The 18,353-nt window shown below is 38.9% G+C and overlaps 2 protein-coding genes across 6 annotated transcripts in view; one reads left to right on the top strand and one right to left on the bottom strand.

Annotated features, from left to right (window-relative positions):
* Pdp (pyruvate dehydrogenase [acetyl-transferring]-phosphatase 1-like protein, mitochondrial) overlaps positions 1–18,353 on the bottom strand; it is a 51,660-nt gene that overhangs the window by 11,296 nt on the left and 22,011 nt on the right. The window lies entirely within an intron of this gene.
* On the top strand, positions 336–17,859 carry LOC123767710 (interleukin-1 receptor-associated kinase 4). 5 transcript variants are annotated; one of them, XM_045757634.2, is made up of 9 exons: positions 336–572; positions 2,236–2,456; positions 3,720–3,889; positions 4,235–4,754; positions 6,565–6,679; positions 14,291–14,446; positions 14,843–14,998; positions 16,183–16,245; positions 17,386–17,859. In XM_045757634.2, the coding sequence occupies exons 2-9, from the start codon at positions 2,242–2,244 to the stop codon at positions 17,566–17,568; spliced, it is 1,578 nt and encodes a 525-aa protein (XP_045613590.1). In that variant the 5' UTR covers positions 336–572; positions 2,236–2,241; the 3' UTR covers positions 17,569–17,859. The 5 variants fall into 5 exon arrangements, with proteins under 5 accessions (XP_045613590.1, XP_045613593.1, XP_045613589.1 ...); XM_045757637.2 differs by having other exon boundaries at positions 389–518; XM_045757633.2 differs by having other exon boundaries at positions 407–607.

The raw sequence follows: 18,353 nt of genomic DNA on the forward strand, positions 1-18,353 counted from the left end.
ACGTTCACTACATAACTAAGGCACGAGAAACTTTGTGTATTATAGTGACTATTTATTATGCAATCTCTCTCTGCCTACAAAAACTAATATATATTTAATATGTTTTATAAATACAATAATAATTAGTATTATTATAGCTTGCTATCTCAAGACAGGTGTGTGAAGGAGCAACATGCTCTTGCACGACCACTTACCAACTAAGTAGGAGTCAAGAGACTAATATGTCCACATCGTTGTATCGTTATACATGTAATAATAAGTTTGTCTTCAATGTCTTTCTTTATTATGCACCCCATACCCATCCCGTGGGCGGTGGTGTAAAGGATTACAGAGGCACATAATCGGTTCAGGGACTGAACCCTCTAGTTCGTTTAGCTAAGCAAATAACAATCTTTTGACGCTAGTTACACAATTATTAATGTTATAGTTTGTGTACCGTGTAAATCTTGGCGGTGAAGGCCACGCCCACACCAAGTTATTCCCATAAACTAAGCAACTGGTGGTCAAGGCCGCAACAGGTGGCAGAGATCAGCCCGTTTGTGGCAATATTCTGACGTTGATCAGTGTTTGTGGTAATAGATTGATATATGGGTCAGATTCCATTAAGGTTCGGAACAGTAATATTCTGGTGTTGACTAGTGTTTGTGGTAATATCCTGACGTTGACCAGTGTTTGTGGCAATATTCTGGTGTTGACTAGTGTTTGTGGCAATATTCTGACGTTGACCAGTGTTTGTGGCAATATTGTGGTAATATTCTGACGTTGAGTAGTGTTTGTGGCTATATCCTGACGTTGACCAGTGTTTGTGGCAATATTGTGGTAATATTCTGACGTTGAGTAGTGTTTGTGGCTATATCCTGACGTTGACCAGTGTTTGTGGCAATATTGTGGTAATATTCTGACGTTGAGTAGTGTTTGTGGCAATATTCTGACGTTGACCAGTGTGGTAATATTCTGATGTTAAGACCAGTGTTTATGGCAATATTCTAACGTTGACCAGTGTGGTAATATTCTGACATTGACCAGTGTGGTAATATTCTAACCTTGACCAGTGTGGTAATATCCTGACGTTGACCAGTGTGGTAATATTCTGACGTTGACCAGTGTGGTAATATTCTGACGTTGACCAGTGTGGTAATATTCTGACGTTGACCAGTGTGGTAATATTCTGACATTGACCAGTGTGGTAATATACTGACATTGACCAGTGTGGTAATATTCTGACGTTGACTAGTGTGGTAATATTCTGACATTGACCAGTGTGGTAATATGCTGACATTGACCAGTGTGGTAATATCCTGACATTGACCAATGTGGTAATATTCTGACGTTGACCAGTGTGGTAATATTCTGACGTTGACCAGTGTGGTAATATTCTGACATTGACCAGTGTGGTAATATTCTGACATTGACCAGTGTGGTAATATTCTGACATTGACCAGTGTGGTAATATTCTGACGTTGACCAGTGTGCTAATATTCTGACGCTGACCAGTGTGGTAAAATTCTGACATTGACCAGTGTGGTAATATTCTGACATTGACCAGTGTGGTAATATCCTGACATTGACCAGTGTGGTAATATCCTGACATTGACCAGTGTGGTAATATTCTGACGTTGACCAGTGTGGTAATATTCTGACATTGACCAGTGTGGTAATATTCTGACATTGACCAGTGTGGTAATATTCTGACATTGACCAGTGTGGTAATATTCTGACATTGACCAGTGTGGTAATATTCTGACGTTGACCAGTGTGCTAATATTCTGACGCTGACCAGTGTGGTAAAATTCTGACATTGACCAGTGTGGTAATATTCTGACGTTGACCAGTGTGGTAATATCCTGACATTGACCAGTGTGGTAATATTCTGACGTTGACCAGTGTGGTAATATCCTGACATTGACCAGTGTGGTAATATTCTGACATTGACCAGTGTGGTAATATTCTGACGTTGACCAGTGTGGTAATATCCTGACATTGACCAGTGTGGTAATATTCTGACATTGACTAGTGTTTGTGGTAATATTCTGACGACCCTCATCACGGCTCCTGTGGATTTGTTCATTATTATTATTATTATTATTATTGTATTTATAATGTAGTAATTATCAGTGATGAATACTGGAAATAAAATTTGCAACTACTGTACTGTACATTAAATGCAAAACAAAACTTTTGTTTGTTATGCAGGTAGTACATTACAAGTACTAATGTGCTTCTACCATATCTCAGACTACAATGCAAGCCCTACAAAGCAGTGAAGACACAATAACCATAACATCAGAGCTACGATTCCTCCCAGCTTGGGCGAGGTCAGAGCTGGCACACATCCTGGAGGTCACACACGGGTGGCGGGAGGTGATGGGTCGTGTGCCCAGCAGTCCCTGGATGCCAGGTGACCCCATCCCGCAGGACCTCCACTATCCCAGGAAATATTCTTCAGATGATATCCTGTTAGTTTTGTACAGTGTATGAGTTATCTTAGCAGAAACCATAGCCTAATCCCTCTCATATTGGAAAATTTATTATGTAACCTCAATACAGTACAGTACCATGTTTATTTAATTTTTGAATAAAGTATACATTTGGTAAATAATCTTTTAGCTTAACTTGCAAGGCTTAGTTGAATTAAATCAATTAAATTTAAAATTTAAATTAAATCAAGCCAATCTTGGCATTTTATTATATTTACCCAAATTATTAGTGTTACAATTCTTGTGAATTGTTCAGTTCTATGAAGTGCAATAAAAAAGGTTGCAGTACTGTACTGATATTAATGTATGAACACTGAAGGTTCGTAAAAGAAATGCACCTGGGCTTGATGTCTCAAGACTCGGTAAAAGTGTTGTATTATTCTATTCCAGGAGCGAGTGGTTGGTATGAGAGTATTGTATAATAATTTGTTGTGGTGTATATCTCAATGAGAGCCTAGTGCTCAACAAATTTCTTCCATAAGGTTATAGTCAACCCAAAACTCTACCCATGATTACTGACTTTATAAAAAGTGTAAATACCAGAACATGCTATTTATACTGTAATTTTGTGTATTCCTTAAAAGTTATTAGTATTTTTAAAAAACTCAGAATAGTAGTGATTAATTGTCTGAGCTTATAAAACATTCCAAGTGTAAGAAGCTTTCATCCTGAAAAATAGTGCATACTTTAAGAATAAATCTACTCTTGCAGATTTATTTGCTATATAATACTGGAGACAAAATCATTGGCATGTCGAGAGTGTAATTATTTTGCAGGTATTTATTACTATTTATATGGTCGACACAGAGCGAGTGTTGCATCCGACAGGGTGTGCAAGCATTATATCGGGTATTTACTGAACATTGTACCAGACACCTCCTCCTGTACCAGCACTTTAGAGTTACTTAATAAGTATTGAGGAAGAACTGATAGGTCACACTAGAAGTCAGGCAGTCTGGTAGAATGAATCAAGGGTGAGAAAGGCAAGAATTTCAGCTTGAGCATGTGTGATGAGATTGAGAACATGATACAGGCTAGTTCATGTCAAATAACAGGCAGAAATTACCAACTCACTTGTACAATGGATATCTTTTGAGGCACAAAGTCCCAAAACATCATACATACTTTCAGATAATGACTGACTTTTTTTCATGAGTATTGTACACTATATTTACTCTTGAAATGTTTTGGTCACACCCTGTATACATGTATACAAAGCTGTTTTTATTTTTTCATTACCAGCCTAATATCAGAGGAATGTGCAAGAGATCGTCGTGAAGGCTTTGAAGCGCTCCTGGAGGAATGGGGCACAAGTGGAAGGCGCCGCCCAACTGTACATGACCTCCTAGAGCTACTGCGCCTGGCTAAACTCTACCGTGCTTTAGACTACCTCACTGTTAATGTTCTTCATGGTAAACTGAAAACTATTTTTTTTTTCTCTCTCTCTGTTCCTAATAAATGTCAGATTTTTAATATGTCAATCAATAGTCATGAGATGATTAATGTGTACTGTACTGGTACTATACTGTATATAGATTTCAAAATATATATAAAAAAATCCTATTGTTGATTCAAGTACAGTACAGGTCAAAGGTTGCTACAGGTACTTGTGCCTTCATTCATCATGTATACACTCTGGGTTAAAGGTTTCCTGCATCATACAAACTTTTGGTTTATCTTTATTACATTTGTGAGAGGCCAAAATTAAACTTGTTCTATTACAGTATCTAGGTTCAACTATAATATTCTGTTTGCAGGAGAAGCCCTACCTAGGGAAGGAGATAATGATCCCATTGATGATTTGGACAAGGCACTAGAAGAGGGACTGAGGGTTCATCAAACTTTTATTCATGAGATAAGTTCCTGTGAAGAGGTCAGAGATAATGCAAGTGTTTATAATGAGAAACTGAACAGTAATGATTTGGTGCATGCTACAGCACCACCTGTTGAAGATGAGGTGGTCAGCCCTCCAACTACCTTCACCTTTCAACACCCACAAACACAATTACCACCTCTTGATGCCCAAGCTTTACAGGATTTGAAAATTTCAGGTTTTACACATTTCAATTATTCATTAATGAAGGAAATGACTAATACCTTCTCTGATGTGCCTGTGGATTTAGGAGGTTGTAAATTAGGTGAGGGAGCATTTGGCATTGTATATATGGCCAAAATATTTCAGGGAGGTCGTGAGAAAAAGGTTGCTGTGAAGAGACTCAACTCGGGAGAGATCAAGGTTAAGGAGCAATTTAAAACAGAAATTGAAGTTCTCTCAAGGTAGGTAACATATGCAGTACTGTATATTTAAAGTTGGGGTGTCATAGTGGGATGGGGGGCTTGCCTATCAGTAACTATGGAGGAAGTGAGATGCCCCCTCTTTATGCCCCACTTCCTAGCAATCTATACTTCACATACTAATTACCTCTCTCATCATCAATGTTTTCATCGTATTTCTTTTTAAAGTTGTGGATGGAATTGGTTTCAACAACCTCTTCCTTCAGTGATGTCCTAGTGAAGTAGTGCCCTAGTCAGGGTGATGCCCTAGTGGGTGATGGTGTACTAATGGGGCTGGTATTTTAGTTAGGGTGGTTGGCTAAGGAAATACAGAAGAGTGATTATAATGGAAAGAATGTGATACCTGGTTCATGGAGTTCTGGGAGTTCTTCTACTTCCCAAGCCCAGTCCGAGGCCAAGCTCGACTTGTGAGAGTTTGGTCCACCAGGCTGTTGCTTGCAGCGGCCTGCAGGCCCACATATCCACTACAGCCCGGTTGGTCTGGCACTCCTTGGAGAAAATGATCTAGTTTTCTCTTGAAGATGTCTATGGTTGTTCCAGTAATATTTCTTATGCTCGCTGGGAGGACGTTGAACAACCGTGGACCTCTGATGTTTATACAGTGTTCTCTGATTGTGCCTATGGCACCTCTGCTCTTATATACAGTACAGTTCTGTACCATATACCTGTGTCAAACTGGATGTTGTAAGCAATTGTAAGATGGGTATGTATGAGTGAGGTGAACCCAAGATAAGTTGTTGAACCTCAGTAATACAGTCTGAACTGCAAGTTGTGAGATGAAGGGTACTGTATATGGATTCTAGAAGGATCATTCTTAGTTATAAAGAATATACTGTATAATATAAATTTAGAGATGTTTTATACAGTACTTAAAATGTTTTAGCTTAGTATATAATAGTAATAATAATAATAATAATAATTAAAAATTCACAGGAGCCTTGACGAGGGTTCGAACCTATGCACCGAGTGTTCCCAGACGCGCTCTAGTCAACTGTAGAAGAGGTCTGAGTCACTCTTAGCATAGGTGTGAACCCTCATGAAGGCTTCTGTGGATTTGTTCTTTGATATATCACATTAATGTGATTTCCCTGTGAAATAATAATAATAATAATAATAATAATAATAATAATATTAATAATAATATTTATAAAAAATAGATGTGTGGTATGATTACAGTATAAATCAAGTGTTGAAAATAATATGATGATCTTTTCTTGGCAGCCTTAATAACTCCCCATTGCATTGTCTCTGATATGTAACTGTACCACACATACCACAAAACTTGAGGATCTCTAGGCTAGGGGAGGTCTACCCAACACAAGGACTTGGTGTGCTCATGGTGTGAGGAGGCATTCAGGCTGACCTGAGCAGTCACCTGGTGGTGCACTTGGGAACAAGAGAATAGTTTGTTGATACTGTACTGGGCAATCATTTCCCGTGTTTCCATCATTTCTCTTGTTGATAAAGCTGTGTTGTTTGTTTCTGCATGGTTTTACTTTGTTTTTGGTAGATCATAGATCCCCACGATCCTTTGATCTAGACAAACATACCAGATTCTGGTCTTAGTGTTGGGTAGGTCTATACAAGCCAGAGACCTGGTTGTTTTATTGATGTGTCTGTGGTACTAGAGCCAGTGCACCAGAGAGCTAATGAGGCCAAGCCCGGTAATTCTACGTGTAGGTTTCATATTTTTTATAACGATACTAATCGGCCTGGGATGTGTAATACTTACTCTTGGAAGGAGTGTAAGTAGTAGTTAATGAATTATGTTAATATTTATATCACTTGCTAGGTGCATTCATGAGAATTTGCTGGCACTTGAGGGCTTTTCCTGCGATGGTCCAGACTGGTGCCTTGTGTATGCTTACATGCCCAATGGCAGTCTTCAAGACCGTTTAGCATGTGCAGTAAGTTTGCTCATTTTATAATAAATCTAACACAATGAAACTAAACAGTGATTGCCTTCTTTCTTAGGGCTTTTATGATTTGTAGTCATCAATTTCTTGAAAGAATGCCAATACATCACTGGTTTGTTCTTGAACCTTAGATGTCCTATATACAGTACTCCATTAGAGAATGCAGACAGCAAGCCACAAAATCATGTACATTAATTTAAAAAAAGAGGACTCATACTCCCAACAGAGAGAGAGAGAGAGAGAGAGAGAGAGAGTGAGTGAGTGAGAGTGTAATTACCTAAGTAATTACCTAAGTGTAGTTACAGGATGAGAGCTACGCTCGTGGTGTCCCGTCTTCCCAGCACTCTTTGTCATATAACGCTTTGAAACTACTGACGGTCTTGGCCTCCACCACCTTCTCACTTAACTTGTTCCAACCGTCTACCACTCTATTTGCGAAGGTGAATTTTCTTATATTTCTTCGGCATCTGTGTTTAGCTAGTTTAAATCTATGACCTCTTGTTCTTGAAGTTCCAGGTCTCAGGAAGTCTTCCCTGTCGATTTTATCAATTCCTGTTACTATTTTGTACGTAGTGATCATATCACCTCTTTTTCTTCTGTCTTCTAGTTTTGGCATATTTAATGCTTCTAACCTCTCCTCGTAGCTCTTGCCCTTCAGTTCTGGGAGCCACTTAGTAGCATGTCTTTGCACCTTTTCCAGTTTGTTGATGTGCTTCTTAAGATATGGGCACCACACAACAGCTGCATATTCTAGCTTTGGCCTAACAAAAGTCATGAACAATTTCTTTAGTATATCGCCATCCATGTATTTAAATGCAATTCTGAAGTTAGAAAGCATAGCATAGGCTCCTTGCACAATATTCTTTATGTGGTCCTCAGGTGATAGTTTTCTATCTAGAACCACTCCTAGATCTCTTTCTTTATCAGAATTCTTTAAAGATTTCTCACATAATATATAGGTTGTGTGGGGTCTATGTTCTCCTATTCCACATTCCATAACATGACATTTATTAACATTAAATTCCATTTGCCAAGTGGTGCTCCATATACTTATTTTGTCCAGGTCTTCTTGAAGGGCATGACAGTCATCTAAATTTCTTATCCTTCCTATTATCTTAGCATCATCAGCAAACATGTTCATATAATTCTGTATACCAACTGGTAGATCATTTATGTACACAATAAACATCACTGGTGCAAGAACTGAACCCTGTGGTACTCCACTTGTGACATTTCTCCATTCTGATACATTGCCTCTGATTACTGCCCTCATTTTTCTATCAGTCAGAAAATTTTTCATCCATGATAGAAGCTTACCTGTCACCCCTCCAATATTTTCCAGTTTCCAGAACAACCTCTTATGTGGAACTCTGTCGAAAGCCTTTTTTAGGTCCAGATAGATGCAGTCAACCCAACCATCTCTTTCTTGTAATATCTCTGTGGCTCGATCATAGAAACTGAGTAAATTCGATACACAGGATCTTCCAGATCGAAAACCATACTGTCTGTCTGATATTATATCATTTCTCTCTAGGTGTTCTACCCATTTAGTTTTGATTAGTTTTTCCAATACTTTCACTATTACACTTGTCAATGATACAGGTCTATAATTGAGGGGGTCTTCCCTGCTGCCACTTTTGTAGATTGGAACTATGTTAGCCTGTTTCCACCCGTCTGCTACGATTCCTGTACACAGGGATGCCTGAAAGATTAGGTGAAGTGGAATGCTGAGCTCAGATGCACATTCTCTCAGAACCCATGGTGAAACGCCATCTGGGCCAGCTGCTTTGTTCTTACCGAGCTCCTTGAGCATTTTTTCCACTTCGTCTCTAGACACCTCTATGTGTTCTATGTTGTTCTCTGGAATTCTTATTGTATCTGGTTCCCTAAAGATTTCATTTTGTACAAACACACTTTGGAACTTTTCGTTTAGTGTTTCACACATTTCCTTTTCATCTTCCGTGAATCTATTTCCCATTTTCAACCTCTGAATATTATCCTTTACCTGCAATTTGTTGTTTATGAATTTATAGAATAGACCTGGTTCTGTTTTACATTTGTCCGCAATCCCTTTTTCAAAATTTCTTTCTGCCTCTCTCCTCACTGCCGTGTAGTTGTTTCTCGCATCTTTGTATCGCTGGTATGTTTGGGGGTTCGGCCTCTTCCTGTATTGATTCCATTTTTGTGTCTTTCGGTCTCTAGCCCTCTCGCAATTTCTATTGAACCAATCCTGTTTCCTAGTTCTGCATCTCTGTTTTGGTATAAATTTTTTTGTGCCTTTATCATATATTTCACAAAACTTGCCATACATTTCATTCACTTCCTTGCCTAGCATCAAGTCTGTCCAATTATACTCACTAAAAAAATTTCTAAGGTCACCATAATGTCCTCTCCTGAAGTCTGGTTTTTCAACTGCTTCAACCTCCTTATTTTCTTCCAGCTTATAACGCATTGCATACTTTATTCCCAAAAAGACATGGTCACTTTTACCCAAGGGAGGAAGGTACTGAATGTCAAATATCTCTTCCTCCTTCCTGGTAAATATCAAATCTAGCATGGAGGGAACGTCCCCTTCCCTCATCCTCGTAGCTTGTTTAACATGTTGATACAAGAATGTTTCCAGGAAGAGGTCTACAAATTTACAGGTCCAAAAATCTTCTGTTTTAGCTTCATATGCTTCCCAGTCTATGGATTTCAAGTTGAAGTCACCGACTATCAACAGTCGTGATCTATCGTTATCCGCTCTCGCTATAATCTCTCTCATTATTGTTATAAGACCTTCACGTTTACTATCTAGCTCCTCCTTTGACCATGTGCTGCTTGGCGGTGGACTATATGCATTTATCATCATTAGTTTATCATCCTCATAGCAGATCTCTAGTGCTATTATGTCAACTTCTTGTGGATTGGCAGTCATTATTTCCTTCACCTTTAGGTGTTCTTTTACCAGCACAGCAACGCCACCGCCTTTCCTAATTTTTCTGTCCCGTCTCCAAATTGAGTAGCCCCTTGGGAATATGACCTCATTTAAAATTACATCTTCACGTGTGAGAGAGTGTGTGTGTGTGTGAGAGTGTGTGTGTGTGAGAGTGTGTGTGTAATTACCTAAGTGTAATTACCTAAGTGTAGTTACAGGATGAGAGCTACGCTCGTGGTGTCCCGTCTTCCCAGCACTCTTTGTCATATAACGCTTTGAAACTACTGACGGTCTTGGCCTCCACCACCTTCTCACTTAACTTGTTCCAACCGTCTACCACTCTATTTGCGAAGGTGAATTTTCTTATATTTCTTCGGCATCTGTGTTTAGCTAGTTTAAATCTATGACCTCTTGTTCTTGAAGTTCCAGGTCTCAGGAAGTCTTCCCTGTCGATTTTATCAATTCCTGTTACTATTTTGTACGTAGTGATCATATCACCTCTTTTTCTTCTGTCTTCTAGTTTTGGCATATTTAATGCTTCTAACCTCTCCTCGTAGCTCTTGCCCTTCAGTTCTGGGAGCCACTTCGTAGCATGTCTTTGCACCTTTTCCAGTTTGTTGATGTGCTTCTTAAGATATGGGCACCACACAACAACTGCATATTCTAGCTTTGGCCTAACAAAAGTCATGAACAATTTCTTTAGTATATCGCCATCCATGTATTTAAATGCAATTCTGAAGTTAGAAAGCATCGCATAGGCTCCTTGCACAATATTCTTTATGTGGTCCTCAGGTGATAGTTTTCTATCTAGAACCACCCCTAGATCTCTTTCTTTATCAGAATTCTTTAAAGATTTCTCACATAATATATAGGTTGTATGGGGTCTATGTTCTCTTATTCCACATTCCATAACATGACATTTATTAACATTAAATTCCATTTGCCAGGTGGTGCTCCATATACTTATTTTGTCCAGGTCTTCTTGAAGGGCATGACAATCATCTAAATTTCTTATTCTTCCTATTATCTTAGCATCATCAGCAAACATGTTCATATAATTCTGTATACCAACTGGTAGTTCATTTATGTACACAATAAACATCACTGGTGCAAGAACTGAACCCTGTGGTACTCCACTTGTGACATTTCTCCATTCCGATACATTGCCTCTGATTACTGCCCTCATTTTTCTATCAGAAAATTTTTCATCCATGATAGAAGCTTACCTGTCACCCCTCCAATATTTTCCAGTTTCCAGAACAACCTCTTATGTGGAACTCTGTCGAAAGCCTTTTTTAGGTCCAGATAGATGCAGTCAACCCAACCATCTCTTTCCTGTAATATCTCTGTGGCTCGATCATAGAAACTGAGTAAATTCGATACACAGGATCTTCCAGATCGAAAACCATACTGTCTGTCTGATATTATATCATTTCTCTCCAGGTGTTCTACCCATTTAGTTTTGATTAGCTTTTCCAATACTTTCACTATTACACTTGTCAATGATACAGGTCTATAATTGAGGGGGTCTTCCCTGCTGCCACTTTTGTAGATTGGAACTATGTTAGCCTGTTTCCACACGTCTGCTACGATTCCTGTACACAGGGATGCCTGAAAGATCAGGTGAAGCGGAATGCTGAGCTCAGATGCACATTCTCTCAGAACCCATGGTGAAACGCCATCTGGGCCAGCTGCTTTGTTCTTCCCGAGCTCCTTTAGCATATTTTCCACTTCATCTCTAGACACCTCTATCCGCGTGTGTGTGTGAGAGTGTGAGTGAGAGAGTGTGTGTGTGTGAGAGTGTGAGTGAGAGAGTGTGTGTGTGTGAGAGTGTGAGTGAGAGAGTGTGTGTGTGTGAGAGTGTGAGTGAGAGAGTGTGTGTGTGTGTGAGAGTGTGAGTGAGAGAGTGTGTGTGTGTGAGAGTGTGAGTGAGAGAGAGAGAGAGAGAGAGAGAGAGAGAGAGAGAGAGAGAGAGAGAGAGAGAGAGAGTGAGTGAGTGAGTGAGTGAGAGCTCTCATTCTCCTGACAAGCGAGAGTGAGTGATGGCTCATTCTTCAGACAAGAGTGTGAGTGATGGTTTATTCTCCCAACAGGAGAGAGAGAGCGAGAGAGTCAGCTCATTCTCTTGACAGAAGAGTGTGACGGCTCATTCTCATGATTGGAGACCAAATAACACGACTAACACAGGAATCAGTATTACAGTATTATTAGAAGTATAAGTAACAAGTTCACTATGGCAGGGGTGTATACTGTACCCTGTAGTAATTACAACAAAGTATATATAGATAAACAATTCTGGCGCTTAGGTGAGAGGATTTGTAAATATCCTCTCATCTCATTATTCATATAGAGTAAGTACTGTATGCCTGCGATATCAACAATGCAAACAACACTTATCATACAAAAAATAGCTTTTCTCATCCGCTTTATCCATACTAAACGTTCATCAAAAAAGAAATATTAGTAGAACATATACTGTATACAGTAGATAATGCCATCAAGCACAGCATTACTGTATAACACCATCAGAGAATGGAAGAAACTTTAATATTACTACTGTACCACTCTTGCTAAATTAATACTTAAAAATAATAAAGCATTGAATGACCTGGAATACTCTTTTTGAGATCTGGAGTACTCTCTTGGGAATGAATATTCCACTGCCAATTGTCTGGGAAAGAGGAGATATGAAAAAAGAACTGGATGGAGTAATGCAACAGAAAGGCTACTATGAACTGACCAATGCTGAAACCTGTTGGTTAATGGAATGGCAGAAATTGGAAATTATTTGTTCACAGCAACAAAATGGATCCACATTTAGACAGTTAAGTGTCATGTAAAAAGAGGTCTTCTCTACCTCTTCTTTGAAACAGGGATGTAGGAGCTATTGACCACCATGAAATCAGTTGATGTGCCTTGAATGGAAGTTGACTAGAGCGCTAACACACTGAGGATCCAGAAGAGAAGCTACCGCTAGAGTACACTGCCCCCTATGAGACAATTAACCTCCGGCAAATTGAATGCAGCCAAATCTCAAGGACCTTGTAAGGCACAGAAGTGCCTTCAACACCACCTCCAACTCCTGCACCATAATGTGGGAGCTCCACAATACTGTACACTAGTGCCCACCGACTGTTGTGGTGACGCATGGAAATTAAAAATGTTGAGACCCGATCCATTAGCTACAGCTAGACTGACAAAGGAAGCAAGATTTAATAGGCACCTATCTGGTAGTTTATGGTCAGATCAGGATGTGCTAGTCAGTTCATTGTTAGGTCAGGATATGCATGTGATGCCTACAGTGGTACCTCGGAATGCGATTGTCCCTTTATGCGAGGTTTTCGGAAGGCGAGCAGTATTTACTCCAAAAATTTGTCTCAGAAGGCGAGGGTTACTTCGGGACGCGAGTTTGTTGATACGCGTACAGGCCGACCTAGCGCGTGGTGGTTCGGCGATCGTCGCCCCTCCGCCCCGCCGCCCCTCAGTTTACCATTGTCTCGCGGTCAGTGACTACCCCCACATCAATTCTTCTCGTGGATTTTCAGTGTTTTGTTGGATTTTTGGTGATTTGTCTATACAATTTGTTATTATATATCTCACCATGGGTCCCAAGAAAGCCAGTGGTAAGGATAATGGCCAGAAAGCTCATGTGAGGATGACAATAGAGGAGAAACAAGAGATCATTCGGAAGCATGAGAACGGTACACGTGTTGTTGAACTTTGTAGGCAGTACAACAAAGCCACATCAACAATATGCACTATACTTAAGAAGAAAAATAAGATTATGAGTGCTAAAGTGGCAAAAGGAGTAAGAACATTAACGGCACAAAGACCACAAATACTTGAAGAAGTGGAAAAGTTGTTATTAATTTGGATACACGACAAGGAGTTGAGGGGTGATAGTGTTTCGGAGGCCATTATTTGTGAGAAAGCCAGGTTGTTGCACGAAGACCTTCTAAAGAATACCCCTGCAACGAGTGATGCAGATAAGAAAGAGTTTAAGGCAAGCAGGGGCTGGTTTGAAAAATTTAGAAAGAGAAGTGGTATCCATAGTGTTACAAGGCATGGGGTTATGTGATGTGATTATGGAAGGGGACTCCCCTTCCAAACAGTAACTCCTCTCCTCCTCCCCCCTCCTCACCATCTTCCATACGCCTACAGCACTCGACAGCAAGGTAAGTAATAACTGGAACACAGTTTTGTAGGTTTATTTAGATGAATTAGGTATAAAAATTTAGTTTGATGTGGGGTTTTTGGGGTAGTCAGGAACGGATTAATTCATTTCCCTTTATTTCTTATGGGGAAATTAACTTCGGAATGCGAGTTTTCGGAAGGCGAGGCGTCTCCAGGAACGGATTAAACTCTTATTCTGAGGTATGCCTGTATTTATATCCTAGTGGATTAAGACCCATCCTAAGTATTGAACTTGCGTGAGGTTAGGTCTTCTTTGATGTCTAAGTTTCATTCATTCACTCATACTCTCTTGTATCTTCTACATTTTCACCAATCATGCTATCTTTAAGCTGTGTTCCAGTGCAAGATAAATTGAACAGAATATGTACATTATAAAGAAATAATGTGGTGATATAATGTAAACATTAGTATTGTATTGTTTTATGACATTTTTAAGAAATAACAAATTACCATACCGGAGTGTACAGCTATTATAATTTAATACATCACAGGGTGGAAGTGAACCTCTAGATTGGAGAATTCGTGTAAATATAGGTGAAGGAGCAGCACGGGGAATCGTCCATCTCCACACCTACCAGCATCGACCACTTGTTCATCGTGACATAAAGAGTGCCAATATTTTGCTGGACAGTAATTTCACTCCTAAGGTTAGACTAATTATTAATAAACACTACAGAAAGGTGGTTCATTAAATGATCAATGATCATGAGCACCATCAATGATAAGACACAAAATCATTGTCTTCTCATTGATGGTGGTGATGATCTTCATGTTAAGATCTATCATGCACGCTTGAGTGTTAACCCTTCTGCATTGTACCACCAATCCTACTTCTATTGTCTAACTCATTCCACTTATTTACAATTCTGAAAAAAGGTCTTTCACACAAGTCTGTGTATCTCGTTATCATTTATGTTATTACATTGTAACCAAAAGAGAGATCTGTAACAAGTTTTAAAAACCATCAGTACTCATTGAGTTATGAATAGGCAACTTAAATCTGCTGCTGCCTTTTTATACATCTATTGTCACACTCATTCCAGGTTGGGGACTTTGGCCTTGTACACCTTGGAGGTAGTGGAACTCACACAAGGACATTGATCAAGACATCTACTGTGTTTGGTACATCTGCATACATGGCCCCTGAAGCATTTAGAGGGGATATTTCTGTTAAAATGGATACATTTAGCTTTGGAATTGTAAGCTCCATTTTATTCTTCTTAAGAATATTAAAATGTGTTATAAACTAAGGGAAAAATGGTCTTATTTATTACTAATTACTTCTTGCGAGAATAAATATTACATGTACACTGTATATAACATTATTGTTTTAGTTGGGGGGTCCTTGGCTGGGTCTCATCATGTTTGGGGTCCTTGATATGATGAAGTTTGGTAACCTCTGCTATAGATTACAGTATTAGCCATTTCTGAGCAAGGTCCCTCAGTAGCTTCCCTTAGTCTTAGCACTGATCTCTCCAGAACACTGAATACATTGGGCTTCTGGGTGACTATGGTCATGGGAACCAGTATCTTTGCAAATTGGAGAGCATACAGTACAGTACCTCAATCTACTACCAGGAAAAACCACAATTTGAGTCACCGAAAGGTCGCGGCCTTCATTACCAAAGCAGCATAGACATTTGGGCACATTACCTTCACCTGATGCTTCTGTTCACCTAACAGTAAATAGGTATCTGTGACTTAGCCTAACAAGTTTCCTGTTCCCAACTTCGGGAAACCATAAATACTGTACAGTATTTCAAAACACAAACTCCCTCCAAGTGATACTTAGCAACACTGAATTGCCAAAAACACTGAACCAGTGAAGCCCCCCCCCCTCCCCCCCCCTGTAGCCAACTATATGGGCAGCAGACCTGCTGATAAGTTGGTTAGAGAAGGTTGACACACCATTTTAACCCTTTGGCTGCAATGAGTGAAAATGCTTGCGTCACGAGAAAGTGTTTCTTAGCAATATGGTATAGCGTTACCGAAAACCGTTTGGCACCTTTGTTTTGAAAGTGTTCAAAACAAAACAAAAAAGGTTTTGAACACCTTTGTTTTGAAGTGTTCCTCAATTGAGTTATAATGGACAGTTACTCTTGGTAGTGAATTAAGGAATACTTTTCACTAATGTCCTCACATATTGTTAGACTTGACACAATTTGCAAGGAACGTGACCTCATGTGCATAAAATCGCCTAGAAGACCAATATATTCACAGTCTCCTGGTGATATCATTGTCATGGCTAGGGGAAGCTACAAGGTGCAAGGTGCTGCTCATAAAAGAGCATTTCATTACATTCCATGCTCTGTTATTTATTAAAATATTTACTTATTACCACTGTATTTAGTTTCTTTTTAACTTTTTTACTATTGCTGCTCAGGTTCTCCTAGAGATGCTGACTGGCCTACCATCCTATGATGAAGAACGGGAGGGTTGTGACTTGGTAAGTATCTACTGTACAGTACTATAACTTTATTTGGTTTTGAATAAACTAAAAAATTATGTCTCTAAACTGTTTTCTGGTAGTTTTAGAGACTAGTAACATTGTACCCAAAAACATCCATGGAAAGGTTTTGGGTACAATGATCCAAACTTTGTACATTTTATCTAAGAAGCTTTAGGTATTGAATTGACATTTTTAGAGGATCAGTTGGCCTTTATACAATGCAAATACTATTTCCTTGCCACTAAAATCATTGTTATACAGTATGTTATTTGTGTCAAAATATGCAAAAACATATAAATAGTATAAATGTATAAATAGCTATTAGAAAAGTTTGGATAAAATAGCTGAAATAGGACGATGTTTCAGAAATCTGGATTTTACGCAATTCTAGATCAGGTCTGGAACAACATTATCAGGAATTTGGAGGTTCACTGTAGTACTGTTATTGTTCAAATGGGAGGTGTGGTTCAATTTTAAACCATGTATATTTTAAAGAAATAATGAGGTGTAATAAACACTATAATTTGGTTTACCATTATTGGGGACAGGAAGCCTGTTAGGTTTATCAAGATCAACAAGCCAATAACTGACCTTTCCCCAGGATGTGACCCACAACAACTCCCAAGTACCTGTTTACCATTTGGTAAATATACTGTATGGCCATTAGGTGTAAAGAAACATATCCAAACATGATCAAATCCACAAGGGCCGTGATGAGGGTTTGAACCTATGTCTGAGAGGATCCCAGACGCACCTTAATCAACTGTGTCATGATATTGTAAAAGAATTGCAATCAGGAGTTCAACTGACCATCGATCAAGGTGCGTCTGGGATCCTCTCGGACGTTGGTTCGAACCCTCATCACGGCCCTTGTGGATTTGATCATTTGATGCATCACGCTATTGTGATTTCTGTGTGTAATATCCAAACATCTTGCACTGCCCCAGGGAAATCAAACTTGTGTCCAATCAGTTGTGAGCTGAATGCATAGTACAGTACTTAAAATACCCTTGGGTGTTTTATATGTAGGAACAATACAATGACTATTTTACTTGTTCTTTGCTTATTTACTTACTAATTGTCAGGATAATAATTTTGGTGTATAAAGCAATATTAAATGTCATGGGTATGTTTCAGTTGTCTTATGTTCAAGAGAGTGAAGCAGAGGTGGAAGAGCTTCTGGACGCAAAGGCTGGTGCCTGGGACATGGATATTGCCTCTCACCTCTTTACTTTGGCTGGGCTCTGCACTGAGGCTAAGAAGAAAAGGCCAACAATGGTCCAAGCTCTCTATAATTATTCCCATATCATAAATCACTAGATAAAAATTAGAGTGCATTGGGAGGACATGAACATTCAATGTGGGGCTATCCTTAGAATATGACAATCTCAACAGAGGGTGACGATAATGGATGAAAAATTTTAGCATAAAGATTTCTTAAACAGAAACCCAGAGATGTAGAAATGTCGATAGATCCCAAAGGGTCTTTATTATATAATAAAAGTAAATTTGATTTTGTTTTAATTGTAAAGATTCTTTTTAACCTTCAGAATGTAGCTATTATAAACACTGCCACCTGTTTGTAAGCAATAAATTTAGATAATTATTTTACTGCTTTTGTATAAAATTGTAGACCCGATTCAGAAGTATAAAAAATACAAAATACAAAATCATTACTCATATTTTAGAGTGAGCAATGATCAACATTCCCATGTTAGTCTTAAGTTGATGTGCTAGCCAAGCCAGAAATATATTTGAAGTACAATATTTTCAAAAGTAAGGAATCTATGCAATAAAAGTAAAAATATAAAATAAATATACCTGCATTTACTAGGACCGGAAGTCGGCGACTTGTCAAAGGTCACCCCATTTGCCCAGAAGATCCTTGTTGGTCTTTGAGTGATATGATTGTTACAAGATGGAGGGAGACCAGGAGCTGAAGTATTTTGTGGCCTCCCATGAAATTGGTATTCAAATATTGGCATAAAGCATATAGTAGTAATAATAAGAGCGGTACACCGAGGATCAACAGGATGAGGAGAGCACTAAAATTCCTGTGCTGCAGAATGAACGTTCTAATTTTCTTTGTTTTGCCTTATGTTTTT

This window comes from Procambarus clarkii, chromosome 67, assembly GCF_040958095.1.
Source record: "Procambarus clarkii isolate CNS0578487 chromosome 67, FALCON_Pclarkii_2.0, whole genome shotgun sequence".
In the NCBI taxonomy this organism is placed as follows: Eukaryota; Metazoa; Arthropoda; class Malacostraca; order Decapoda; family Cambaridae; genus Procambarus; species Procambarus clarkii.

Coding starts and splice junctions, on each gene's coding strand:
- LOC123767710 (XM_045757634.2), top strand. CDS start 2,242: ATGCAAGCCCTACAAAGCAGTGAAGACACAATAACCATAACATCAGAG. Junction 3,890..4,234: donor CACTGTTAATGTTCTTCATG/GTAAACTGAAAA, acceptor TTCTGTTTGCAG/GAGAAGCCCTACCTAGGGAA. Junction 14,447..14,842: donor ACAGTAATTTCACTCCTAAG/GTTAGACTAATT, acceptor CACTCATTCCAG/GTTGGGGACTTTGGCCTTGT.